This window comes from Cervus elaphus, chromosome 30 (assembly GCF_910594005.1).
Source record: "Cervus elaphus chromosome 30, mCerEla1.1, whole genome shotgun sequence".
Classification (NCBI taxonomy): Eukaryota; Metazoa; Chordata; class Mammalia; order Artiodactyla; family Cervidae; genus Cervus; species Cervus elaphus.
In genome coordinates, this window is record NC_057844.1 from 85,637,555 (window position 1) to 85,660,396 (window position 22,842).

General features: G+C 54.9%; 1 protein-coding gene across 2 annotated transcripts; it reads left to right on the forward strand.

Moving 5' to 3' along the window:
• The first annotated feature begins 18 nt into the window (after positions 1 to 18).
• Positions 19 to 22,842, forward strand: TMCO3 (transmembrane and coiled-coil domains 3). Of its 2 annotated transcripts, XM_043891800.1 has the most exons (15): positions 19 to 207; positions 831 to 992; positions 1,388 to 1,467; positions 4,538 to 5,060; positions 5,769 to 5,948; positions 6,334 to 6,525; positions 6,747 to 6,875; positions 8,863 to 8,955; positions 12,850 to 13,036; positions 13,117 to 13,234; positions 19,113 to 19,308; positions 20,487 to 20,637; positions 21,166 to 21,245; positions 21,853 to 22,002; positions 22,244 to 22,842. In XM_043891800.1, the coding sequence occupies exons 4-15, from the start codon at positions 4,617 to 4,619 to the stop codon at positions 22,355 to 22,357; spliced, it is 2,034 nt and encodes a 677-aa protein (XP_043747735.1). In that variant the 5' UTR covers positions 19 to 207; positions 831 to 992; positions 1,388 to 1,467; positions 4,538 to 4,616; the 3' UTR covers positions 22,358 to 22,842. The 2 variants fall into 2 exon arrangements, with proteins under 2 accessions (XP_043747735.1, XP_043747734.1); XM_043891799.1 differs by lacking the exon at positions 831 to 992.

Genomic DNA, 22,842 nt, shown 5'->3' on the forward strand with positions numbered 1-22,842 from the left:
CCGCTCCCCGCCTCCTTAAAGGCGCCGCGACGCCCTCTCGGCCGCGTCGGCGCCGAGCGCGTTCGGGAGAACAGGCCCTCCGGGCGCCTGACCTGGGCCCCGCCCCGGGGGCGGCCCTGCCGCCTGGGAAGGGATGCGGAGAAGTCGCCTCCCTGTCCTCCCCTCCGTAGAGCCGGACCCAGGACGCGCCGCAGCCGGAACGTCCGGGTGAGCGGGGCGCGGCGTGCGGCTCCGGGCCTCGGCGCGGCCTCAAGTGCGGCCCTCAGGGCTTCCTTCCCCTCCCTGCCCGCGGGTCTGGTGTCTCCCTCCCCGGGAGTCTGGGCTCGCCCCTCCCCGGGGGGTCTGGGCTCGTCCCTCCCCGGGGGTCTAGGCTCCACCCTCCCCCGGGGTCTGGGCTCCTCCCTCCCCGGGGGGGGGGTCTTGTCTCGCCCCTCCCTCCCCGGGGAGTCTGGGCTTCCCCCACTCGGGAGGTCTGGGCTCCTCCCTCCCAGGGGGTCTGGTCTCCCCGCTTCCTCTCCAGAGCATTCTCTCCCTCCTCGGGGTTCCGCCGTCCTCCTCCCCCCCCCCCCCCCCCCCGGTTTTGTGCCGAGGACAGTGCTGCACCTGAGTGCAGTATCCTTGCCCGCGCACCTGGCGGCCGATGAGGGGCGGGGAGGGCGCGATGGGAGCGCGGGCGGGGGCTGTGGACGTAGGGGGGGTTGGACGGTCCACACCCCCTCCCCCCCTCCCCCAGCCAGATCCTGGCCCAGGTGTGCAGAGGAGCGCCCCCCACCCCCCGCACCCCCGGTTCCTGCGGGACCTCACCAGGGAGCTCACACGTGTTTGTCCAGGGGTCATGCAGCCTCCGGGTCCCTTGAGAAGGAAGCACAGCGTGGCCCCGAATTAACGCGTGACTCAAGGACAGCCCCAAACCCAACTTCTGGGAGCTACTCCGAGGAGGGGATCGTCGAGGGTGGCTGCCAGTCACGGGACAGGTGCCAGTGATTGGATTGGTACCTGTCCAGAATACTCGATTTTGTACAGTTTAATTAACCTTACATACTTTAAAATTTATTATTGTCCATAAGAATTTTTTATCCCTCCTGTTTTGCTTTTTAAATTCATTTTCCAGTTCTTTTAGTGATTAGAAATGAACCATAAGTTGTATTTACAGGATTATAAGTGCTTTATCTTTTAAGAAATACAATTTTCATCATCTAACTTGTTAAAGTTAGGCTTTTCAGGTAAAATCCTGCACAAATCACATTGAGTTAGGTTGCTTCCATCCTGGGTGTCTCTGCCTCCTTCCTTATTGCTGTTTTGTGCCTGGAAGCTTTGGTGGAATCTGGCCAAAATGCTCATGTCAAACCTTCCACTGCAAATAACCCTCCTACTTTCTTTTTTCCAGAGGTTCTGCACCTGCTAACCCTGATCCCGCCGGACCCTGGAGACTTGCTCTGGAATTCTTGCCTGGAGCTCTGGTGCCAGGTCAGGCCCTCCTCCCCCAATTTAGGGCCAGGGATTCAGCTGGGTGTGGAAATTTTAAGAATTCATTATAAGACCAAAACAAGTCCAAAGTGTCTTTTTTTAATAATTAAAAATAGCAATAACGGGGACTTCCCTGGTGGTCCAGTGGCTAAGACTCCAGGTGCCCAATGCAGGGGACCCACCTTCCATCCTTGACCAATGAATTAGATCCCACATGCTGCACCTAAGACCTGGGACAGCCAAATAAATAAACAGAATTTTTAAAGGAGGAAAGTATATGCCATTTATTTAAAAAAAAATAGCAATAACAAAATAACACTATTTACTGAGGAGAAAACATGTTACAAGTTAGTAGTCCCTAGGATTTGGTAGTTGAATGTGAAGGTAAAATGAGAAGTTTATGAAGAAGGAGTGATTCATCTTTTTAAAAAATATTTATTTGATTGCGCTGAGTCTTCTCTTTGGCTTAAGGGATCTTCAGCCTTTGTTGCAGCGTGTGAGACCTTTAGCTGTGGCATGTGGGGTCTAGTTCCCTGATCAGGGATTGAACCCGGGCCCTTTTCCCTGGGAGCACAGAGTATCATCACTGGACCACCAGGGGAGTCCTGGTTCATATTTTAAGTGTCTATAAGTAATTTCAGCTTTATGTTCGTAGACATCTTTCTATCAAAAGATAGACGCTCTTTTCAGTGGACATATTAATGACTACAACTAGAATTCTCAAAGATTTCTCATTAAAGTGACTGCCCCCCTGGGTGTTGTCGGGGGAGGGAGAACTAACTACAGGGACTTGTCTGCAGAAGGAACCATCATAATGGACAAAGGGTTTTATTCCCGAACTAGTTGTGTAGCAGTTTATTTTTCTGAAGTTTGAAATCTATAAAAGCTTCACTTTCTGTGATCTTTTGAAGAAAACGTGTGTGTCTAGATCTGTGCCAATAACTCAGCATCTGAAATTTGTGTCTCAGTTCTGAAAGATATTAAATATGCGCATTTGAAATTGAGCTTAATTTCTTTCCTTTGAAACCTTAGAATCTTAGCATGTGAGTCAATAAAATAACAGATCAGCACTTATTGCTGGTATCACTGTGACTGGTCAGTGGTTGGTTTGTTTAAGGTGGTAACATTTACTTAAAGCTGCACTGAAGCTGCACGGGGAAGTCAGTAATGCTAACAGCTCTAGTTGTGTATCCTGTCTTGTCGGGAAGTGAGCTGTCCAGAGTCTGTGGTCCTCTGGGAGACGTGGGGACCCAGAGGGTCTAAACACGTACTGAACAGATTCCTGACTTCTTCATCAGAATATGGGCCAGCATGCACTGTTCAGCGGGTAACTTCTGATTGTCATTCTGAACATGGGTCACGCTCCTGTTCCAGTGGGGGCCTCTTCAGGGTCTGCCTGGGACAGTCGCCCCCACTTTACCACGGGCCACAGCAACCCCTTGTGCCTTCATGAGCTCTGCTGTCCACTCTGTTGGCTGTGAGTTCTTGGTTTGTTTGGGATTCTTAGAAATGCACACGCTTATTTTTGCTGTGTTTAATCTACTTTGCCTGGGAAACCAGATTAAACTCATTAGAGCCGGGATTACCAGTGAAGTGCAACAATATTTGTACATTGTAGAATACCACGTGCGTCCCTGGAAGCAGTGGGTTTTGCTTTCTCCCTGGTGTAGGACTTGGGCCTCACTGCCGGGTTCAGGGGGTGTCAGGGATGCCTTCCTGGGTTCTCCCGCATCTGCGCCTCTTCCGCGTCCTCCTGCCTCTGTGCTCATCCTTTCTGGTCGGCTCCTGCATGGCCTCCACCCGCGCCTCGATTAGCCCTCTTTTGGATGGCGCAGCCCCATGTGCCCCACAGGCAGCGCTGAGACCCAGGCCCATCTCGCCCCTCACCCCACAGGCGGCGCTGAGACCCAGGGTCCAACCCGCCCCTCACCCCACAGGCAGTGCTGAGACCCAGGCCCCATCCCACCCGTGTGCCCCACAGGCAGCGCTGAGACCCAGGCCCCGTCCCGCCCGTCACCCCACAGGCAGTGCTGAGACCCAGGCCCCGTCCCGCCCCTCACCGCACAGGCAGCGCTGAGACCCAGGCCCATCTCGCCCCTCACCCCACAGGCAGCGCTGAGACCCAGGCCCCGTCCCGCCCGTGTGTCCCATAGGCAGCGCTGAGACCCAGGCCCCGTCCCGCCCCTCACCCCACAGGCAGTGCTGAGACCCAGGCCCCGTCCCGCCCATCACCCCACAGGCAGTGCTGAGACCCAGGCCCCGTCCCGCCCGTGTGTCCCATAGGCAGCGCTGAGACCCAGGGTCCAACCCGCCCCTCACCCCACAGGCAGCGCTGAGAGCTAGGCCCCGTCCCGCCCGTCACCCCACAGGCAGTGCTGAGACCCAGGCCCTGTCCCGCCCCTCACCCCACAGGCAGCGCTGAGAGCTAGGCCCCGTCCCGCCCCTCATCTCACAGGCAGTGCTGAGACCCAGGCCCCATCCCACCCGTGTGCCCCACAGGAGGGGTGCACCTCCCTGAGGGAGCAAGCACAGGGGCCTGGTCCGAGGCAGGGAAAACGCTGCAGTGTGATTGTGGTTTGTGACTGTTTCTTTTCTGTCCCTGACATCTTGTTAGCCTGCACCTGTAGATTCGTGCTGGAAATTGGACCGAGGTCCAGGTGACTCAGGGAAGTGGACGGTGGCCCAAGCCGGCTGGTGATGCTTCAGCTCCACCTCTGGCCCCTGGAGCTGGTTCCCGGCTCCTCGTCCGTGATGGGGAAGCGGGTAGCGTCCCTGGCCTTGAATGGGATTGGTGTATGTTGTTTGCACATGGTAGATGTGGTACATACGTGAGACTGAACTTCCCTTAAAAAATAGCCTTTAAATTCAGGTGTAACCTTCCAGGCACCATACTCTACATTCAGTATTGATTGTAATCTAGATGCCTTAAATAACTCAGATGTTTCTCTTCATCTAGGAAAAATAGCATTTTCCTCAGAAAACTGATAGCTTTTAGTAGTCATGTAGTACTTTAATGTCAACAGCAATGAATCATCCTTCAACCATATGTGACAGTTCCTCTCTTCTTCAGCTGAACATGTGTGTCTGAAATGCCTGCTCAGCGTAGCGGGAGTCTCTGGGCAGCCCGGCCCTGTCCCTGAGGTTGGATCATGAAGGTGCCGGGGAGGAGCCGCTTCTGGATGTGGCTTCCGTTCCTGCAGCTGCTGGTGAGCAGCGAGCAGCCCGAGGGCATGGCGGGGCCCGCTGGCGAGCGGCCCCGAGGCCGGGGGGCGGCTGTCCCACAGAGGAGGCCCTGGGTTCTGGACGGCTGCAGGAGGCTCTCCGGGCTCCTGCGCCAGAAGGCCGCGGTTCTGAACAAGCTGGAGGACGCGATCAGAGCTGTGGAGAGGGACGCCAGCCTCTCGGACCAAGAGAAGATGTTCCAGGTGCACACGCTTGAGATTTTCCAGAAGGAGCTGAATGAAAGCGAGAACTCAGTCTTCCAGGCTGTCCACGGCCTCCAGAGGGCGCTGCAGGGCGACTACAGGGACGTGGCCAACATGAGGGAGAGCAGCCGGCAGCGCCTGGAGGCCCTGCGCGAGGCGGCCATCAAGGCAGGTCCGGGGCTGGGGCTGGGATCCGGTGCAGCCGGTGTGGGAGGGCCAGGCCCTGAGCAGGCCACACCGGCGCTCGCTGGGCTTCTCAGGCGCCTCCCCCGGGACACCCCTGGGTCCACAGAAGAGCGGCTCGCGCTCTGCGCTGACCCCTCGTGGAAACAGGCCCCCTGTGCTGCTGCCCGCATTGTGTCTCTGATGAGAACTTCTAGTGAAGGCTGATTTTCTTCAAGGCCCACATGCTGAAAACTGAAGTGTTAAGGTAGCTTTAAACAAATGTATACACTTGAATTAAGGACTTTGATGAATGATTTTAAAATGAGAAGAAACTTTTGTATCAGATGTAATACTTATAGAACATTTTAAAGCTGTCATTTATGCCATCAAAGTGGCAGACACTTTAAATATACAAAGTATCATTATTCATCTTCATGGAAAGACTATGATATTATTACACAGCTTTAAAAGTGAGAGGATACAAATTATTAAACTTTTTTTCACCCAAGTGTGGTATTTCTGCTAGCAATAAGATGATGGGGTATGTAGCTCCCGAGGTGTGGTTCTCTGTCTGTTGTGAGAGACCTGCCTGCTAGGGTGCTTCCCTGCCGTTTGTGACCGGGAACCTCTGGGAGCTTGCTCCTGCTGCGCGCGGGCTGGCCAGGTTCCCTTCTTAATAAGCGTCACTCTTCATTTCTCACGCATGAATAGGAGGAGACAGAATATGTGGAACTTCTGGCAGCAGAAAAACATCAAGTTGAAGCCCTTAAAAACATGCAGCATCGAAACAAGAGTCTGTCTATGCTGGACGAGATCCTCGAGGACGTGCGGAGGGCGGCAGACCGTCTGGAGCTGGAGATTGAGGAGCACGCCTTCGACGACAATAAGGCGGTGAGTGGCCCGCGCGCTCCCCGCCGGGGTGTACGGCTGCGCCAATAAGGTGGTGCGTGGCCCGTACGCTCCTGTGCGGCTGCTTCAATAAGGCAGTGTGCGGCTGTGGCGGCTTGCGCGCGTGTGTTGGCACAAGCGGGAAACGCAGGCGGAACGGCCACACTGCGTCCCGGAAAGGGACTCGTGTGGCCCCGCGGATGTGCCCTGGTTCTCCTGCTTGGCCTGAGTCTGCCCATCATCCCACCCCCGCACCCCCCCGCCCCGGGCGGCCCGTATGCTTCCCGCCTGTCGGAATCCTGGAGGCGTTCCTCTCTCTCTCTGCGGGATACGTGAATTTGAATGCATCTGGCTGGTTTCAGTGACATGAGGTTGGTCCTTCCTGCAGGTCAAAGGGGTCAATTTTGAGGCGGTCCTGCGGGTGGAGGAGGAGGAGGCCGACTCTCAGCAGAACCTCAGCAGGCGGGAGGTGGAGGAGGACCTGGGCCTGAGCATGCTCATCGACTCCCAGAACAACCAGTATATCCTGACGCGGCCCCGGGACGCCACCATCCCGCGGGCTGACCACCACCTCATAAAGGTTGCTTGGCCCCCCGCCCCGCCCCCGTGATCGGATTCATGTTCCGGTTCTGTAGTTGTTAGGCCTCCTGGAGCGAGCCGCGGCTCCTCCCCGGACGCTCTGGAGGCACCGCGAACCGCCCCCCACCTTCTCACCTCCGTCTCCCCTTGAGGGCAGGCAGGGCGCCGTCCCCCACGGGCGGCCCCCTCCCCCGCTGACCTCTGTGTCTCGCCCTCCTGCAGGACATCGTCAGCATCGTGATGCTCTCCCTGCCCTGTGGCTGGCTCTGCACCACCATCGGGCTGCCCACCATGTTCGGCTACATCATCTGCGGCGTGCTGCTGGGGCCCTCCGGACTCAACAGTATCAAGGTCAGAACAGAATCTGATGTGCAGGGCCTGCTGAGCTTGAATCAATGAAGGTGGCCATTTCTTACAAAGCACATCAGAGATGTCCTTTAGAATTTAGTAGGAAATCTCTAAAGCATAGGAACATCATTTTGTTCATTAATGAGTGAGCAAGTTGCCCAGAGAAAATGCCCTGTTCACGTCTTTAAAATGGTATTTGTTTTAAAGACTCTCCGTGCAGTAATACAGTGGGTTGGGTTATTCAGACGCTGAAAGGAGCTGAAAAGGCTGGAGTAAGTGCCCTGCACGCTGAGAGGCCGAGGGCAGAGCGGTGAGCAGGCCGAGGTGCCGTGCGGCCCAGGCAGCCCCTGGGGAGGCCGTCTGCCGAGCGGCTCTCCCGGCAGTGAGGAGAGCCCCCAGCCTCGTGTCCTCTCACAAAAGCACAGTGTGCACACGAGGGAAGGAGAGAGCCAGGCAGCGGGTCCTGGCCCCCGGCCGCGGCACCCCTGACTCAGGGCGTGGGCGGGCATGTCCATCCCCACCCTGCCCGGTGCTGCCCCGCAGGCCATGCAGGCCGGGCGGGAGGCCTTCAGGCTGACTGGTCCTGACCGCGGACAGGCTGCCGGCGAGAGCCCAGACTTGGGGAGGCGCGCGTAGCTCCGCCTGACTCTGGGAGCCTGGTTTCATTCATGCCTCGGCCTTGAAGGAGTTGTCGTGTGACTGAGAGGCATGAAAGGCTGTCGCTGGAAAATCCCCTCCTGCCTTATTCAACCCCTCCCTTCCCATAAACACACAGACACATTTTCCTTTCTACTTTCTCTTAATAGCAAAGAATTAAGGCTAACAGATCCAACTGGGTACTATGGGTATTGTTCTTAATAAATTACCTATACCATGGAAAAATAATTACAATAGATAAAGATACCAAGATAAGAATCCAAGATCTTAGTAGTCAAAAGTGGGAGTGGGTAATGGAGAAAGTGTAATTGTACTTAAATGTACCCCAGTATTTATCTTTCCTAATAGGGAGTTAATAGACTTTCAGTTTCCAAGTCAAGAATAGGTTTAAATATGCTACCTTAAAGTCAGGTTGCAGCCCAGTTTTCAAAAGGGGGGAGGATAGTAGCAGTGAGGACACATGCAAAGCAGAAGGTACAACAGAAGCAGGAGCAAGCGTGTTTTATAACAAATATTTGTGGGATAAGCTTTGCTACGAAAAGATGCAGGTTTGCAGATGGTGTCAGGGGAAAAGCAGACATTAAACAAGGTCGACTCCAAATGAAATGACTGAAGGTTGAGAGTGAGAGGAGGAAGACGCTGGCAGAAGCGGGCGGGTTGCTGGTGTTCACAGCCTGTGGACCACGGACGTGCCCGGCGGGGCTGGGGCGGCAGCCAATGCACGAACGCTCAGATTCTAGTGTCACATGTTCAGGAAACACTGGGAAGACTGACAAATTGGTGGCTGCCACGAAAACCTCAAATGTAAATAACGTACGTAGCACCAAATACATAGGCGTGAACAGCATTCTCTCCTGTAGTGCAGGGACACGGGGTGAACGCACCTGTCCGTCAGGACCTGTGGGGGTGCCAGCCATGGTCCAGGGGAATCCACGCTCCCTCTCACAGACCCAGGGAGTCTGAGACTCTCTTATCAGTTAAGCTTCAACCTCAGCGTTAGTGCCTCCCGGTCCCCACAGGAAGCCAGTGGGAGGAAGTAATAGAAATGTAGTGGCAGTTAATGAGCTTGAAAACGCATGAATTCGTGAGCTGGTTCCTAGAAAATAAATAGAAATATTCCTTCAGCTAATCAAGAAAAAAGAAAAGCACCACACTCAGGAAGTCCAGATTTTCTCAGCTACAGAGGAAATCTAGATAGCTTGTGTTTTTTTTTTTTTTCTTGTAAATACTGGGCTTTTTGGGATAGTCCCACTGAGTATGTTTGGACAAGATGATTCTGTGAATATCTTAAACACGTTAAGTTGTATGGTTTTAAAACTTCCTTGTTTTTCAGTCGATTGTGCAGGTGGAGACATTAGGGGAGTTTGGTGTGTTCTTCACTCTGTTCCTCGTTGGCTTAGAGTTTTCCCCAGAGAAGCTAAGAAAGGTGAGTCCACGTGTGCTTGTGGCGTTCTCCCCTCCAGCTTAACACGCTCTGTGCTCAGCGTCCACGTTCGTGGCTTGCCCAGCAGGGTAGAATATGATGTTGTAGTTTAGTGTTATTTTTGGAACATAAATTTCAAAAGATAAGTGTTTTTCTTTTTTAAAAAAGTGGAAATACAATGAATAAGTGGAATTAGCTTTTATGTGTCTAATTCCAGACCAGGTTTGAGAAGGGATATGTTCAGACTTACTAACTTATGGGTCCCACCAAGAGGGTCCACCTCTGCTAGAGGCTGAAATACCATAGGGATTGAAAATTCAGTGTGTTATTCTGGGGGAAGTTCCTGGTTCTAATTTCTAAATAAGTGGCAGATTTTGACTTAACTGCTCTGTCACTGTAAGATGAAAATATCTGAAAGATTAATAGTATACATTTAGGGCCATGTGTATGAATAAACATTAAATTAGTGGAAGCTGCAGTTCCCCTAAGTGTCTTGGCTTTTAGAACGATTACTTGGAAAGCTGGCATATTCCAGAATGGAAATAGAGTTAGATTGGAAGTGAATTAATGAAAAGCCACTTTGTGTTTGAACAGACACATCGCATAGGAGGAGAAAGCTGACAGGGACAGGATGGGGTGGTGATGGACGCTGCTGGTTGCAGGACGGGCGGCTCCGCATCCCTGGGTTTCCACGTGTGTTCAGTCTACAGACGTTGAGGGTGGGAGCGAGGAGGGCAGCCTCTGGTGCCCCCGTGTCCCTGGCATGGCCATCTCAGTCGCCAGCACCCTCATCTAGGCCATGAGCATTGGGAGGATGCGGTGTCCTCTGGCTCCAGAGTGTCATAATTTATCCTTTCCTGCACTGTCAGACGAGAGCAGTGTCACCCACTGCGACGTTCCTGTCTTTGTCGGGGTGACGTCTGTGATGCTCTGGGGGTTTTGCACCTGCTGCTGCAGCCTGAAGCAGGGCTCACGGGGCAAGTGTGTATCCTGAGTCGGGGCAGGAGCCTGGGTGGGACTGGCCCCTACTGGGTGCCTTTGGGTCTGGGGTGAGCCGGGGTCTCTGACGGCCCCTCAGCTCCAACATCCCCACGCGCCTCTGAGCTCTGGCTGCTCCCCACCTGGCGGCCCTGACCCTTGACCTGCACCAGGGGCGCAGCCCACTGCTCTGTAGGCAGGCTTGCGGCGCGGCGTGGTGGCTCTGCGCTGACGGCTCCCTTGCTGTGTTGGGTACATGTGGGAGATTGCTGGTAGGGCTTTGAGGTGTTAGTAACCGTGGGCAGGCCCCTCTCGAGCCGTGTGTGAATTCTCCCAGACGCCTGATTGGAGGCTGTTCAGAGATGCCTGGCTCTGCGGGCTCCTTCCTGGGCCTTGTGGCTGAGGACACGTCTCTGTTCTGCCGTCGGGCTGCCCAGGTGTGTCCCAACACCAACCCCCAGGACCCTGGACAGCCGCTGTTCCCATTAGAAGGGGGGCCGTGGGGGTCCTCGGCTCCAGCTGTGTTCTGAGGCTGGGGTGTATGTGGAGAGGGAGGGGGCATGCTTAGTCCTCAGCAGAGCCCGGTGCGCATGGGTTTTCCTGGTGGTGTGCCCTGTGTTCACTGCGGAATTGCTTTCTACAGGGCCGGCTGGCTCCTGAGCAGGCGCATGTGCTCCTCGGGGCCGTGGGCACTGAGTTGTGTGCACACGTGCTCCTCGGGGCGGTGGGCACTGAGGCGTGTGTGCACACGTGCTCCTCGGGGCCGTGGGCGCTGAGGCGTGTGTGCACACGTGCTCCTCGGGGCCGTGGGCTCAGAGGCGTGTGTGCACACGTGCTCCTCGGGGCGGTGGGCACTGAGGCGTGTGTGCACACGTGCTCCTCAGGGCTGTGGGATCAGAGGTGGGTGTGTGCACGTGCTCCTCGGGGCTGTGGGTGCGGAGGCGTGTGCACACGTGCTTCTCGGGGCCGTGGGCTCAGAGGCGTGTGCGCACACGTGCTCCTCCGGGCTGTGGGCGCTGAGGCGTGTGCACATGTGCTCCTCGGGGCCGTGGGTGCGGAGGCGTGTGTGCACACTTGCTCCTCGGGGCCGTGGGCTCAGAGGCGTGTGCACATGTGCTCCTCGGGGCCGTGGGCTCAGAGGCGTGTGCACACGTGCTGCTCGGGGCCGTGGGCGCTGAAGCATGTGTGCACACGTGCTCGGGGCCGTGGGCGCTGAGGCGTGTGCGCACACGTGCTGCTCGGGGCCGTGGGCGCTGAGGCGTGTGTGCACACGTGCTGCTCGGGGCCGTGGGCGCTGAGGCGTGTGCGCACACGTGCTCCTCGGGGCCGTGGGCTCAGAGGCGTGTGCACACGTGCTACTCGGGGGACGTGGGCGCTGAGGCGTGTGCGCACACGTGCTGCTCGGGGCCGTGGGCGCTGAGGCGTGTGCGCACACGTGCTGCTCGGGGCCGTGGGCTCAGAGGCGTGTGCACACGTGCTCCTCGGGGCCGTGGGCGCTGAGGCGTGTGCGCACACGTGCTCCTCGGGGCCGTGGGCGCTGAGGCGTGTGCGCACACGTGCTCCTCGGGGCCGTGGGCTCAGAGGCGTGTGCGCACACGTGCTCCTCGGGGCCGTGGGCTCAGAGGCGTGTGCGCTCGGGGCCGTGGGCGCTGAGGCGTGTGCGCACACGTGCTGCTCGGGGCCGTGGGCGCTGAGGCGTGTGCGCACACGTGCTGCTCGGGGCCGTGGGCGCTGAGGCGTGTGCGCACACGTGCTGCTCGGGGCCGTGGGCGCTGAGGCGTGTGCGCACACGTGCTGCTCGGGGCCGTGGGCGCTGAGGCGTGTGCGCACACGTGCTCCTCGGGGCCGTGGGCTCTGACGTGTGCACATGTGCTGCTCGGGGCCGTGGGCTCAGAGGCGTGTGCACACGTGCTCCTCGGGGCCGTGGGCTCAGAGGCGTGTGCACACGTGCTCCTCGGGGCCGTGGGCTCAGAGGCGTGTGCGCACACGTGCTCCTTGGGGCCGTGGGCTCTGACGTGTGCACATGTGCTCCTCGGGGCCGTGGGCTCAGAGGCGTGTGCGCACACGTGCTCCTCGGGGCCGTGGGCTCAGAGGCGTGTGCGCACACGTGCTCCTCGGGGCCGTGGGCGCTGAGGCGTGTGCGCACACGTGCTGCTCGGGGCCGTGGGCGCTGAGGCGTGTGCGCACACGTGCTCCTCGGGGCTGTGGGCTCAGAGGTGTGTGCACACGTGCTGCTCGGGGCCGTGGGCTCAGAGGTGTGTGCGCACACGTGCTCCTTGGGGCCGTGGGCTCTGACGTGTGCACATGTGCTCCTCGGGGCCGTGGGCGCTGAGGCGTGTGCGCACACGTGCTCCTCGGGGCCGTGGGCGCTGAGGCGTGTGCGCACACGTGCTGCTCGGGGCCGTGGGCGCTGAGGCGTGTGCGCACACGTGCTGCTCGGGGCCGTGGGCGCTGAGGCGTGTGCGCACACGTGCTGCTCGGGGCCGTGGGCTCTGACGTGTGCACATGTGCTGCTCGGGGCCGTGGGCTCAGAGGCGTGTGCACACGTGCTCCTCGGGGCCGTGGGCTCAGAGGCGTGTGCGCACACGTGCTCCTTGGGGCCGTGGGCTCTGACGTGTGCACATGTGCTCCTCGGGGCCGTGGGCTCAGAGGCGTGTGCGCACACGTGCTCCTCGGGGCCGTGGGCTCAGAGGCGTGTGCGCACACGTGCTCCTCGGGGCCGTGGGCTCTGACGTGTGCACATGTGCTCCTCGGGGCCGTGGGCTCAGAGGCGTGTGCGCACACGTGCTCCTCGGGGCCGTGGGCTCAGAGGCGTGTGCGCACACGTGCTCCTCGGGGCCGTGGGCTCTGACGTGTGCACACGTGCTCCTTGGGGCCGTGGGCGCTGAGGCGTGTGTGCACACCCCTGTGCTCTCCCAGGTGTGGAAGATCTCCCTGCAGGGGCCCTGCTACATGACTCTGCTCATGGTGGCCTTCGGCTTGGTCTGGGGCCACCTTCTGCAGATCAGACCCACCCAGAGCGTCTTTATCTCTACCTGCCTGTCCTTGTCGAGCACACCTCTGGTGTCCAAGTTCCTCGTGGGCAGCTCCCGCAGTGACAAGGAAGGTAGGTGGGCGCGTGTTCTGAGTGATGCTGGAGTTCACTGACTTGAGTCCACATGCTCTCAATGACGTCTTCCCGAGCAGGCGACATCGACTATGGGGCGCTGCTGCTGGGGATGCTGGTGACTCAGGATGTGCAGCTGGGGCTGTTCATCGCCATCCTACCCACGCTCATCCAGGCGGGAGCCGGTGCTCATGCCAGGTATGGTTTCTGCCGTGCTTTAGTTCACAGTTTGTTTTTCTGGCTTCAGATCATTTGTTTATCAAAATACTCTTTAGCGCTTTTCCCCAAAGACATGGAACTTGTGCAGCACAGGCTGAGCATAGTGACAGCCGTTACACTCCTGGGCTCAGGCCCAGCTCCATGGCTCTGGGCAATCACTTTATTTCCTCCTTTCTAACCTGTATGCTTTTTCTTTCTTTTTCTTGCCTTATTGCACTGGCTAGAATTTCCAGCACTTTGTTGAATAAGATGGTAAGAAGAGACGTCCTTGCTTCTTCCTGATCTTAAAGGGAAAGCATCCATTATTTTCTTCATTTAGTGTGATGTTAACTGGGATTTTTGTGGTTATTCTTTATCAGTTCCTACAGTTTTGTTTTTTTTTTTTAATCAGCTCAGAAGTTCTGTCTTGAGTGCATGTTGGATTTTTTCAGATGCTTTTTCTCCATTTACTGATACGATTGTATGGCTTTTCTTCTTTACCCAGCTTATATGGTGGATTACATTGATTACTTTTTGAAAGTTGAACCAGCCTTGCATATCTAGAATAAATTCAACTTGGTTATGGTTCAGTTCAGTCGCTCAGTCGTGTCCAACTCTTTGCAACCCCAGGCACACCAGGCCTCCCTGTCCATCACCAACTCCCGGATATAATTCTTTCTATGCATTGCATCATCTAATTTGCTAGTATTTTGTGGCGGATTTTTGTGTCATGAAAGATATTGGCATGTAGTTTTCTTTTTTATTCTCTCTTTATCTGGTATTGGTATTAGAGTAATACTAGGCTTATAAAATCATTTGGGAGGTGTTCATTCCTCTTCTGTTTGCTATTTTCTGGAAGACATTGCATAAAATTGCTGTTAATTCTTCCTTAGATGTTTGGCAGAATTCTCCAGTGAAACCATCTGGGTGTTGAGAGTTCCTTTTTGAGAGTTTTCTGGAATTAGAAATTCAATTTGCTTTATAGTTACAGGGCTGCTGAAATTATCTGTTCATATTGTTGAATTGTGCTAGTTCGGTTTTTTGAGGAATTGGTCTGTTCCATTTAATTTGTCAAATTTATAATTGTAGAGTTGTTTGTAGTATTTTATTTTCCTTTTGATGTCTGTAAGATCTGCAGTGATTTCCCCTATTTAATTCTTTATTAGTCCTTTCTCAGAACCAGCTCTTTGTTTCACAGATTTGTTGTCTTTCTGAGGTTTTGCTTTTAATTTCATTGTTTTCTACCGTCGTTAGTATCATTTCTTTCCTTCTGTTCGCTTTAAGTTTATTTTGCTCTTCTTTTTTAGGTTCTTGGTATGAACTCATTATTGATTTGAAACCTTTCTTCTTTTCTACTGTAAGTATTTAGTGCTATAAATTTCTCTCATAGCACTGTTGGCTGCACTCACTTATTTAAACATTTTGAATTTTTATTTTCATTCAGTTAAATGCATTTAGAGTTTTTCCTTCAGTACTTCCTCTTTGACCTGTGGATTGTTTAGAAATGTGTTGCTTAATTTCCAAGTTGTTTGGTGATTTTCCTGTTGTCTTTATTTTATTGATTTCTAGTTTGATTCCACTGTGATAAGAGAACACACACTTTGTACGACTTCAGCTCTTTCACATTTATTGAGGTTTGTCTTCTGGCCCCAGGTATGGTCTGATAAATGCTTCAGAGTCGCCTGAAAACAAAATGTGTATTTTTTTTTTTTATCATTATTGAGTAGAGTACTCACATATATCAGTTATTCCTGTTTGTTCACATGTTGTTCAGTCTTTCTGTATTCTTACTGTAATTCAACCACCTGTTGCTGCTACTGCTAAGTCGCTTCAGTCGTGTCCGACCCTGTGCGACCCCATAGACGGCAGCCCACCAGGCTCCCCCGTCCCTGGGATTCTCCAGGCAAGAACACTGGAGTGGGTTGCCATTTCCTTCTCCAATGCATGAAAGTAAAAACTGAAAGTGAAGTCGCTCAGTTGTGTCCAACTCTTCTCGACCCCATGGACTGCAGCCTCCCAGGCTCCTCCGTCCAGGGGATTTTCCAGGCAAGAGTACTGGAGTGGGGTGCCATTGCCTTCTCTGCAACCACCTGTTGAGGGAGGCGGTATTGAAACCTCAGTTGTAACTCCCTGTTGGTCTGCCTCTCTTAGCTCCATCAGCTTTTGCTTTATGTGTTTGGGGCTCTGTTGTTTGGTGCATTCATATTTGATATCATTTTGTTTCTAGTAATATTTCTTGCTCTGAAGTTCACTTTATCTGATGTTAATATACATAGTCTCTCCTGATTTTTTTTTTATTCATGTGGACAACAGTACATCTTTTCCTTCCTTCTACGTTCACCCTCTTGTACTGTTGTATTTGAAGCAAGTTTCTTACAGACCACGTTTTGTTGGGTGATGTTTTTATGATCAGTTCAGCAGATCTCTGTCTTTCAGTTGGTGTATTGAGACCACTCACATTTAAGGTGGATGCTGTTACGTCAGGACTTGAGTCTTGATGTTTTATGTTGTTGTCTCAGTTCCTTGTCCGTTTCCATTTCCCTGACATCCCAGTGTCGCTTGCTTATTTTTCGGGGTTCCGTCTCGGCTTGTTTAGAGTGCTTAATTTTTATTTATTTATTTTTTAGAGTGCTCTTTAATGTGGCGCTTTGTGTGGCTTCTGTCGCTCTTCGGGCATCACAGTGTCCCCGCACGGACTTGATCGTCGCTGTCAGCGTTTCACCACTTCCTGGAGAACGTTTCACAGCTGGTGTGAAATGTGGATCCTATTTCCTTCTAGGGCTTTTTCCTCCCCTACTTTTTAAATGTAATTGTTGTATTTTATATTTTCTCTACTTATGTTGAGTGCCGTATCTGATGGCTTTTTAAAGCTTTGCTTCAATAACTAAATCGGATTTTTAAGTTTTATTTTATTTTTTCTACTTTGCCATGCAGCTTACAGGATATCAGTTCCCAGCTAGGGATTGAACCTGGGCCTCTGGCAGTGAAAGCTTGTAGCCCCAACCACTGGACTGCCAGGGAATTCCCCTGAAATAGGATTTCTAAAGCTCATGAGAAGTATTATTTACTATACTTACTGTTTTTTACCCGTCTGACCTTCCTTCTCTCTTCCGTGCTGTCTCGTTTCTGCTTGAGGACGCTGGTCCCTGGCTCGTTGTTAGACTGCTGCGGGCAGCAGGCTCTCTGGGTCCCCCCCCGCCCCAGCGTCTCCCCTCCTTCGTCCTGAGGGGCGTGGCCAGGCACCTGTCTGCAGGGGGTGTTTCTTTCTTCCAGGCCTGGACATGTGACGCTGCCTCTCTCTCCTCCGACGGTTCCAGTGAGAAGCTGGCTGTCCTTCAGATCTGCGTTTCTCCACGAGCAGCGCACGATTCCCCTCTGGCTGCTTTTCTTTGTTTTTAGTTTTCAGACGTTGAATTACAGTGTGTCTTGGCGTCTTGGTCAGGCTCACGATGCACACGGCAGACGTCTGTTTCTCGTGGTTCCGGAGGCTGGCGTCCTCTCAGACCACTGTCCTCCCACGTGTCCCTGGGCGGGTGGGGAGGCGGGGAGGCTGCAGCGCTCTCTGGCCTCTCCTGTGAGGCACTAACCCCGTTGCTGCCCCGCCCCCCGAGGCCTCCCCTCTGCTTGGACACGCTGGGGCCACAGCACCCGAACCTGTGAGCCCGTGACTCTCTCTGGGTCTACTCTGCACGGCATTCGCCCGGCTTCTTGAAGCCCCAGGTTTCCGTCTCTTGCCTAATTCAGGAATTTCAGCTGTGGTTTCCTCAGGTGTTTTTCCAGTCCCCCTGGCCCTCATTCCGGGACGCTGTGGTGCAAACACGGCCCTTCTCTTGCCTCACGGGTCTCTGAGATGCTTCTTTATCAGTCTTTTCTGTCTGTGGTTCAGACTGGGTAAATTCTGTTGGTTTGTCAAGTCCACAGGTCCCAGCATCTGTCATTGCCTCTTTGCACTTTAGCTCATCTAGCTTTGGTTAGTATGTTGTTTAGTTGTATAATTTCCATTTGATTCTTTTTTTCTTTTTAACTTCTGTTTCGTTGTTGAGATTTTCTGTTTTTTATTCCTTTGTTTCAAGAGGATTTTTAATTTGCTGTTGAATCATTTTTATGACAGTTGCTTTAAAATCTTTGTCAGATAATTCTAACAATGACTGGGTCTTGATGTTGGAATCTCACTCAAGTTGTGGTTTTCCTGATTGTTGGAGTTTTGTATCTGATGAGTCTCTGATTCTTTACTCATTTTTAAAGCCAGAGGCCTCGTGTTGAGGTGTGGTGGGGGGTGAGGGGGGTCATCTTCCTGCTGGGCCCCACCTGGGGGCCCTCAGACAAGCCTATCGGCAGGTGGAAGCACTTTGTATTTTATATATTTGCCTTTCCCCAGATGTTATTCTGTTTCAGCAATCCAAAAGTGATTCAGATCTCTGCTCCACCCCCAGGTAGCTCAGCCCGGCGGGGAAGGTAGGAAGGGCAGCTGGTTAACTGAGATTCCCGGGGTGGAGGCCCTGGCTCTCCATTGGCCAGCCCCGTGGCCCGGGTGAGGGAGCTTCCTGAACACGCTGGACATCAGTGTCCTCGCTGGCAGGATGCAGACACGGTGGGAGGAGCCTGCCTCCTGGATGCTGTGTGCGGGGCGCCGACAGGGGAGACTCTCAGAGCCGCGAGGGCGTCCCTGGGACGTGCAGCCGTCAGAGTCTGTTTAGCAGGAAGGCAAACTGACTGGTTTGTCCCTTTGACCCTAAGTTCTTTAACTGTCAGAAAAGCAACCTTAGTCACAACCCTATTTCTTCTGGCTACAGATTCTCAGGGTAACGGAACAAAGATCTGGACAGAAAAAGGGTTGTAACTTTAGCTGGAGGTCATTTGAGTTCTGTTTGGGATGTACAGTAAGTCACTCCCAGGAGAGGTGGGGCCTTCTCCCGAAACGGAAGCAGAACCGAGGGTGCTGGGCCCCCGCAGAGCGTGGGCATCACTTGGGAGCAAGCCCCTGCTGGCTAGACAGCTGCAGCTCATGCAGAGACTTGGAAAGCTGTTCTTTTTCTATCTTCCTGATTTAAAGCTCATCCAGTACAGGTCCTGGTCCAGTTGATTTCAGTCCAGTTTAGTCATGAGAGGCTATGTTGACTGGGAACTTTATTGACAAGGCAAAGTGCCCTGCATTGCGTTGAGGTTGTAAAAAAGGCAGCAGCACGTCCAGTGTTTCTCAGGTGAAGCTGGGGCTGCGTGTGCCTCAGCCCCTCCACTCCAGGGCGTGCGCCCCGCAGAAACAGGAGCGCCTGTCCCCAGGTGTCCCCTGTGCGGCTGATGGCAGCACAGCCCTGCCTGAATCACACACTGATGTGGATGGATTTTACCTGAAAGTGTTTTACCACAGTAAACAGAAAAGCTCACGTGTGAGTGTTCATGGCAGGGTTAGTCATATTGCCTTTATTCTAAAAAGAGCTTCGTGCAGAGTCCTTTTCTCTGTGACGAGTGACAGGGGCCTCCGAGCTCTGGCTTTGGGGTGAGGGCCTGGCACCCCCAGGTGGGAAGCCTGCGGTGTTGTGTTCAGGGCGCGGTTGCCTTATGAAGGCTTTCAGATGGGGGCTAATCGGTGAGGAATTTTATCACCTGCCCTTGACAGAGACACATAAGCTGTCAGCCATGGATCTTTGCATCCTATACAGTGTACCTGCTCCAGAGTGTTGATTGCAATACAATTCAGCTTCTATATTTAAGTAACTGAATTTCTGAGATTAACATTAAATGGATTTTATTCCAGCATTTAGGAATAACGATGTGTGTGATCTGGGTAATTTGTTTTGTAACCTTGAAAAGGAACGGAAGGTCTTTCTGCCGGACTGGGGTGTGCCTTGGGGAGAATAAGGCCTGTCTCTCTCCCCAGCGTTGCCATGGAGGCCCTGCGGCTCCTGGCCCTGGTCGGGCAAGTCGTCTTCTCGCTCGCTGCTGTTCTGCTCGTCTGTCTGCTGGTGAGGACCTACCTCGTGGGGCCTTACTGCCGGAAGCTGCACGCAGAGAGCAAAGGGAACAAGGAGATCCTGGTCCTGGGCATCTCCGCCTTCACCTTCCTCATGCTGACGGTAACACCCAGCCTCTCGGCACGCAGGTGGTCGGGGCAGGGCTTTCTGGCTCACGCTGCTCATGGCTGGCCCGTGTGAGACGCTTGTTTGCACCCATGCACCGTTGTGCTCATGCTCCCAGCGGGGATGTGTCCACATGTCTGTCCTGGAGCGAGAGTCCATGTGAAACCATCTTCATTGTGTCTGATGAGAACGAGCCAGTCTCAGCCTAACTCCTGTGGCTGTAATGTGCGAGGCTCACAGGGAGGCTGGTTTTGGGTGCAGCCTTTCCAGCTGGTAAAGAATCCGCCTGCAATGTGGGAGACCTGGGTTCTATCCCTGGGTTGGGAAGACCCCCTGGAGAAGGGAACGGCTACCCACTCTAGTATTCTGGCCTGGAGAATTCCAGGGACTGTATAGTCCATGGGGTCACAAAGAGGTGGACATGACTGAGTGACTTACACACACACTTCCCAGCTGAGGGACAGGCTTCTCGTGAGGGAGGGCATGTGTTCCGGGAGACCCCGTACATGTCCCAGTTGTGGCGGCATCACCCGCAGGGTGGCCGCTGCACCCCTCGTGTTCAGCCAGTCAGGGTCATGCGCAGGGAGTCAGTCCTGTGGCTCTCCCGTGACTCCAGGCCCGAGGCGCTGCTGGTCTGCGGCATCTGTGTCCACGCTGGGCGGCGTGTGTCGCGCTGTTTTCTGTGGCGGCTGTGAGCACCTTGTCCGCTCCCTCCCGGGCGTGTGGTGGCTCCGCCTCCACCGTCTGCACGTGGGGCCTGTGCTGCTCTTGTCTCTGGCTTAACCTGAGTTAAACACGCGTCTGCCCCCTCCCTCCAGGTGCCAGGGGTGGGCGTAGGTTCCTATGCCACGTTTTTAATGCTCAGGAGTTGGGCAGTTTATTAATTTAGGATAGAGAAAGTGTATCACAAATACTTGTTCTCACTCAGAAATTCCACAGCGGTCTCCATGAATGGTGGTTTCAACTGGCTTATGACTGCTCCCTCTCGCTTGTGGACAGTGACCTGACATTTGCCACTGTGTCTTCTCTGGGGTCCTCCCAGGACGCTGGGCAGGGGCCAAGAAGCTGGCTTGTGGGGGTTTATGGGGACCCCCAGCACATCTGACAGGCCCTCCGGCGTGAGTCTCGGCAGAGACGCTGCCACGTGTGCCTGGCATGGCCTGTGTCCCCCCCAGGTCACCGAGCTGTTGGATGTGTCCATGGAGCTGGGCTGCTTCCTGGCTGGAGCCCTGGTGTCCTCGCAGGGCCATGCGGTCGCTGAGGAGGTCGTGTCCTACGTGGAGCCCGTCCGAGACTTCCTGGCCATCGTGTTCTTTGCGTCCATAGGTGACCGTCCTCCAGGGGCGGTGCCCCTGCCGGGTCTTGTCTGCTCACGTGTTTCTACTAACAGTTTGTGTGGCAAAAACAGTCCCCATGGAGGCTAGGGACTGAGGGACTCTCACTGAGGAGAGGTCTGAGCTGAGGGGCGCGGGCTCCTAACGGGTAGTCCTGCATGGCCCCTGCTCAGCGGGGTGGCAGGTCCACGTCTGTGCGTCCACACCGAGTGTGGGGGAAACTCTGATTTTGATACAGCAGTGCTCAGGCTGCTGCCCTGGGAACGTCCCCGTGGGTGGGGAATAAGCCTGGGCCCCGCTCGGCCCAGCACTGCTTGGTGGGCCGGTCGGCCCCAGAGACATCGAGTGCGCGGCCGTGTAAACGGGCTCCTGGTTTGGTCTTGATTCCTGAAGGCCAGGCCCGCCGTGCGGGGCTCTGGGTGGGATGGGCGGGGACACCCCGTCCCTTCCTGTCTTGCTTGCGGGGGTACAGGGAGGCTGACTGCCTGGCCTCGGAGGGTCACCCGCCCTGTCCCTGCAGGCCTTCACGTGTTCCCCACCTTCGTGCTCTACGAGCTCACTGTCCTGCTGGTCCTCACGCTCGCAGTGGTGGTCATGAAGGTATGGTCATGCTTGTGAGGTCCACTCTGTCTTTGGTTTACCCGACACCCCGCCTACCACCTCCTGCCTGTGTGACCTCTGCCTCCTCTCCCTCACCCGGGAGGCGGCTGGGACAGCTCGGGCTTCTTGGGTCAGGGTGAGCCTCCACCTCTGACTCTGTTGGAAATGGGGGCTTAGCAGCTGGGAGTGAGAAGCTCTGGGCCCTCCAGGGAGGCCTCCCTCTGTGCTTTGTCTTGTCCTGAGTCTAAACCACAAACCCCACTCTTGTTCCAAACATACATTTTAATGGCCCTGGAGAACTATCTTGCCACTTGTGTCCTTTGTGGCTTCAAACTGTTGAAGCGCCTGTGTTAACATGTGATCCCGGAGCGGAGGGCAGAGGAGGGGTTTGCAGCAAAGGAGCCGCCCCCCCACCCCCTGCTCCCCGGCTGCTTTGCTCAGGCCTCACTCACAGTGTGTTGAGAGGACAGCTCCATCCTGACTGCTGCCCCGTACTCCAAGGCCACAGGCCTGGTTTCCCTGGGGCGGGGATTCCTCAGTGTCCTCTTGCATGGCACTGTGGTGGGGGCCGGGCAGGCCGCTCTGGGCATGACCCGCCTCCCTGCAGTTCGTCCTGGCAGCCCTGGTCCTGTCCCTGCTCCTGCCCAAGACAAGCCAGTATGTCAAGTGGATCGTGGCCGCCGGGCTGGCCCAGGTCAGCGAGTTCGCACTGGTCCTGGGGAGCCGGGCACGCAGAGCCCGAGTCATCTCCCGGGAGGTGAGTCTGCCCCGCTGCCGGGGAGCGGGGGGCCAGGGTGCAGGTCGAGGTCCTGGGGACTGGCCCCTGGACAGCACAGCGGTGACGGGAGACGGCCCTCCACGGCCCAGCCCCTGCTGCGGGAAGCCCTGCCCTGCCCTGCTGACGCCCGCCCCACCACAGGAAGCCCCGCCCCTCCCCGCTGACGCCCCGCCCCACCAAGGAAGCCCCGCCCCTCCCTGCTGACGCCCCGCCCCCGCAGGTGTACCTGCTCATCCTGAGCGTGACCACGCTCAGCCTCCTCCTCGCTCCGCTGCTCTGGCGCGCTGCCGTCGCCCGGTGCGCGCCCCGGCCGGAGAGGCGGTCCAGCCTCTGAGGACCGCGGCCAGGCGACCGGCGGAGCTGTCACCGCTCCCGGACCTGCTGTGCCCGCACTGGAGAGTCTGGGGAGGCCGCGTCCGTGTAACGCTGCCTTGGCGGTTGTGCCTGGATGTGCCTTTTCTCCTGAAATTACCGTTAACTTCCTGTTCTTACTCCATCACTTTGCGTGTTTTTTTGGTAAAGAAAAAATTAAGGAGGCTTTTTTATTTATTGTACAACTTTTTGTTGTAATCTGTTGGTTGGTACTTTATTAATGTTTCTGTGATGTGAGCTTTTAATTCTGACAGTTCGGAAAGTTACTTTTACTTAAAGTCTGTGTTTTCTAGAGACAAAGGTCTTTTAAATGTGTGTTTGCTTTTTATTACAATTTTAAAACACTTTCATGTCAATTTTTATTAGGAATACCATTCCTTTAAAGTATTTGGTTTTGAATCATGAGAATATGCATTCTTAATAAAGATCTTTATGACCAAAATATAA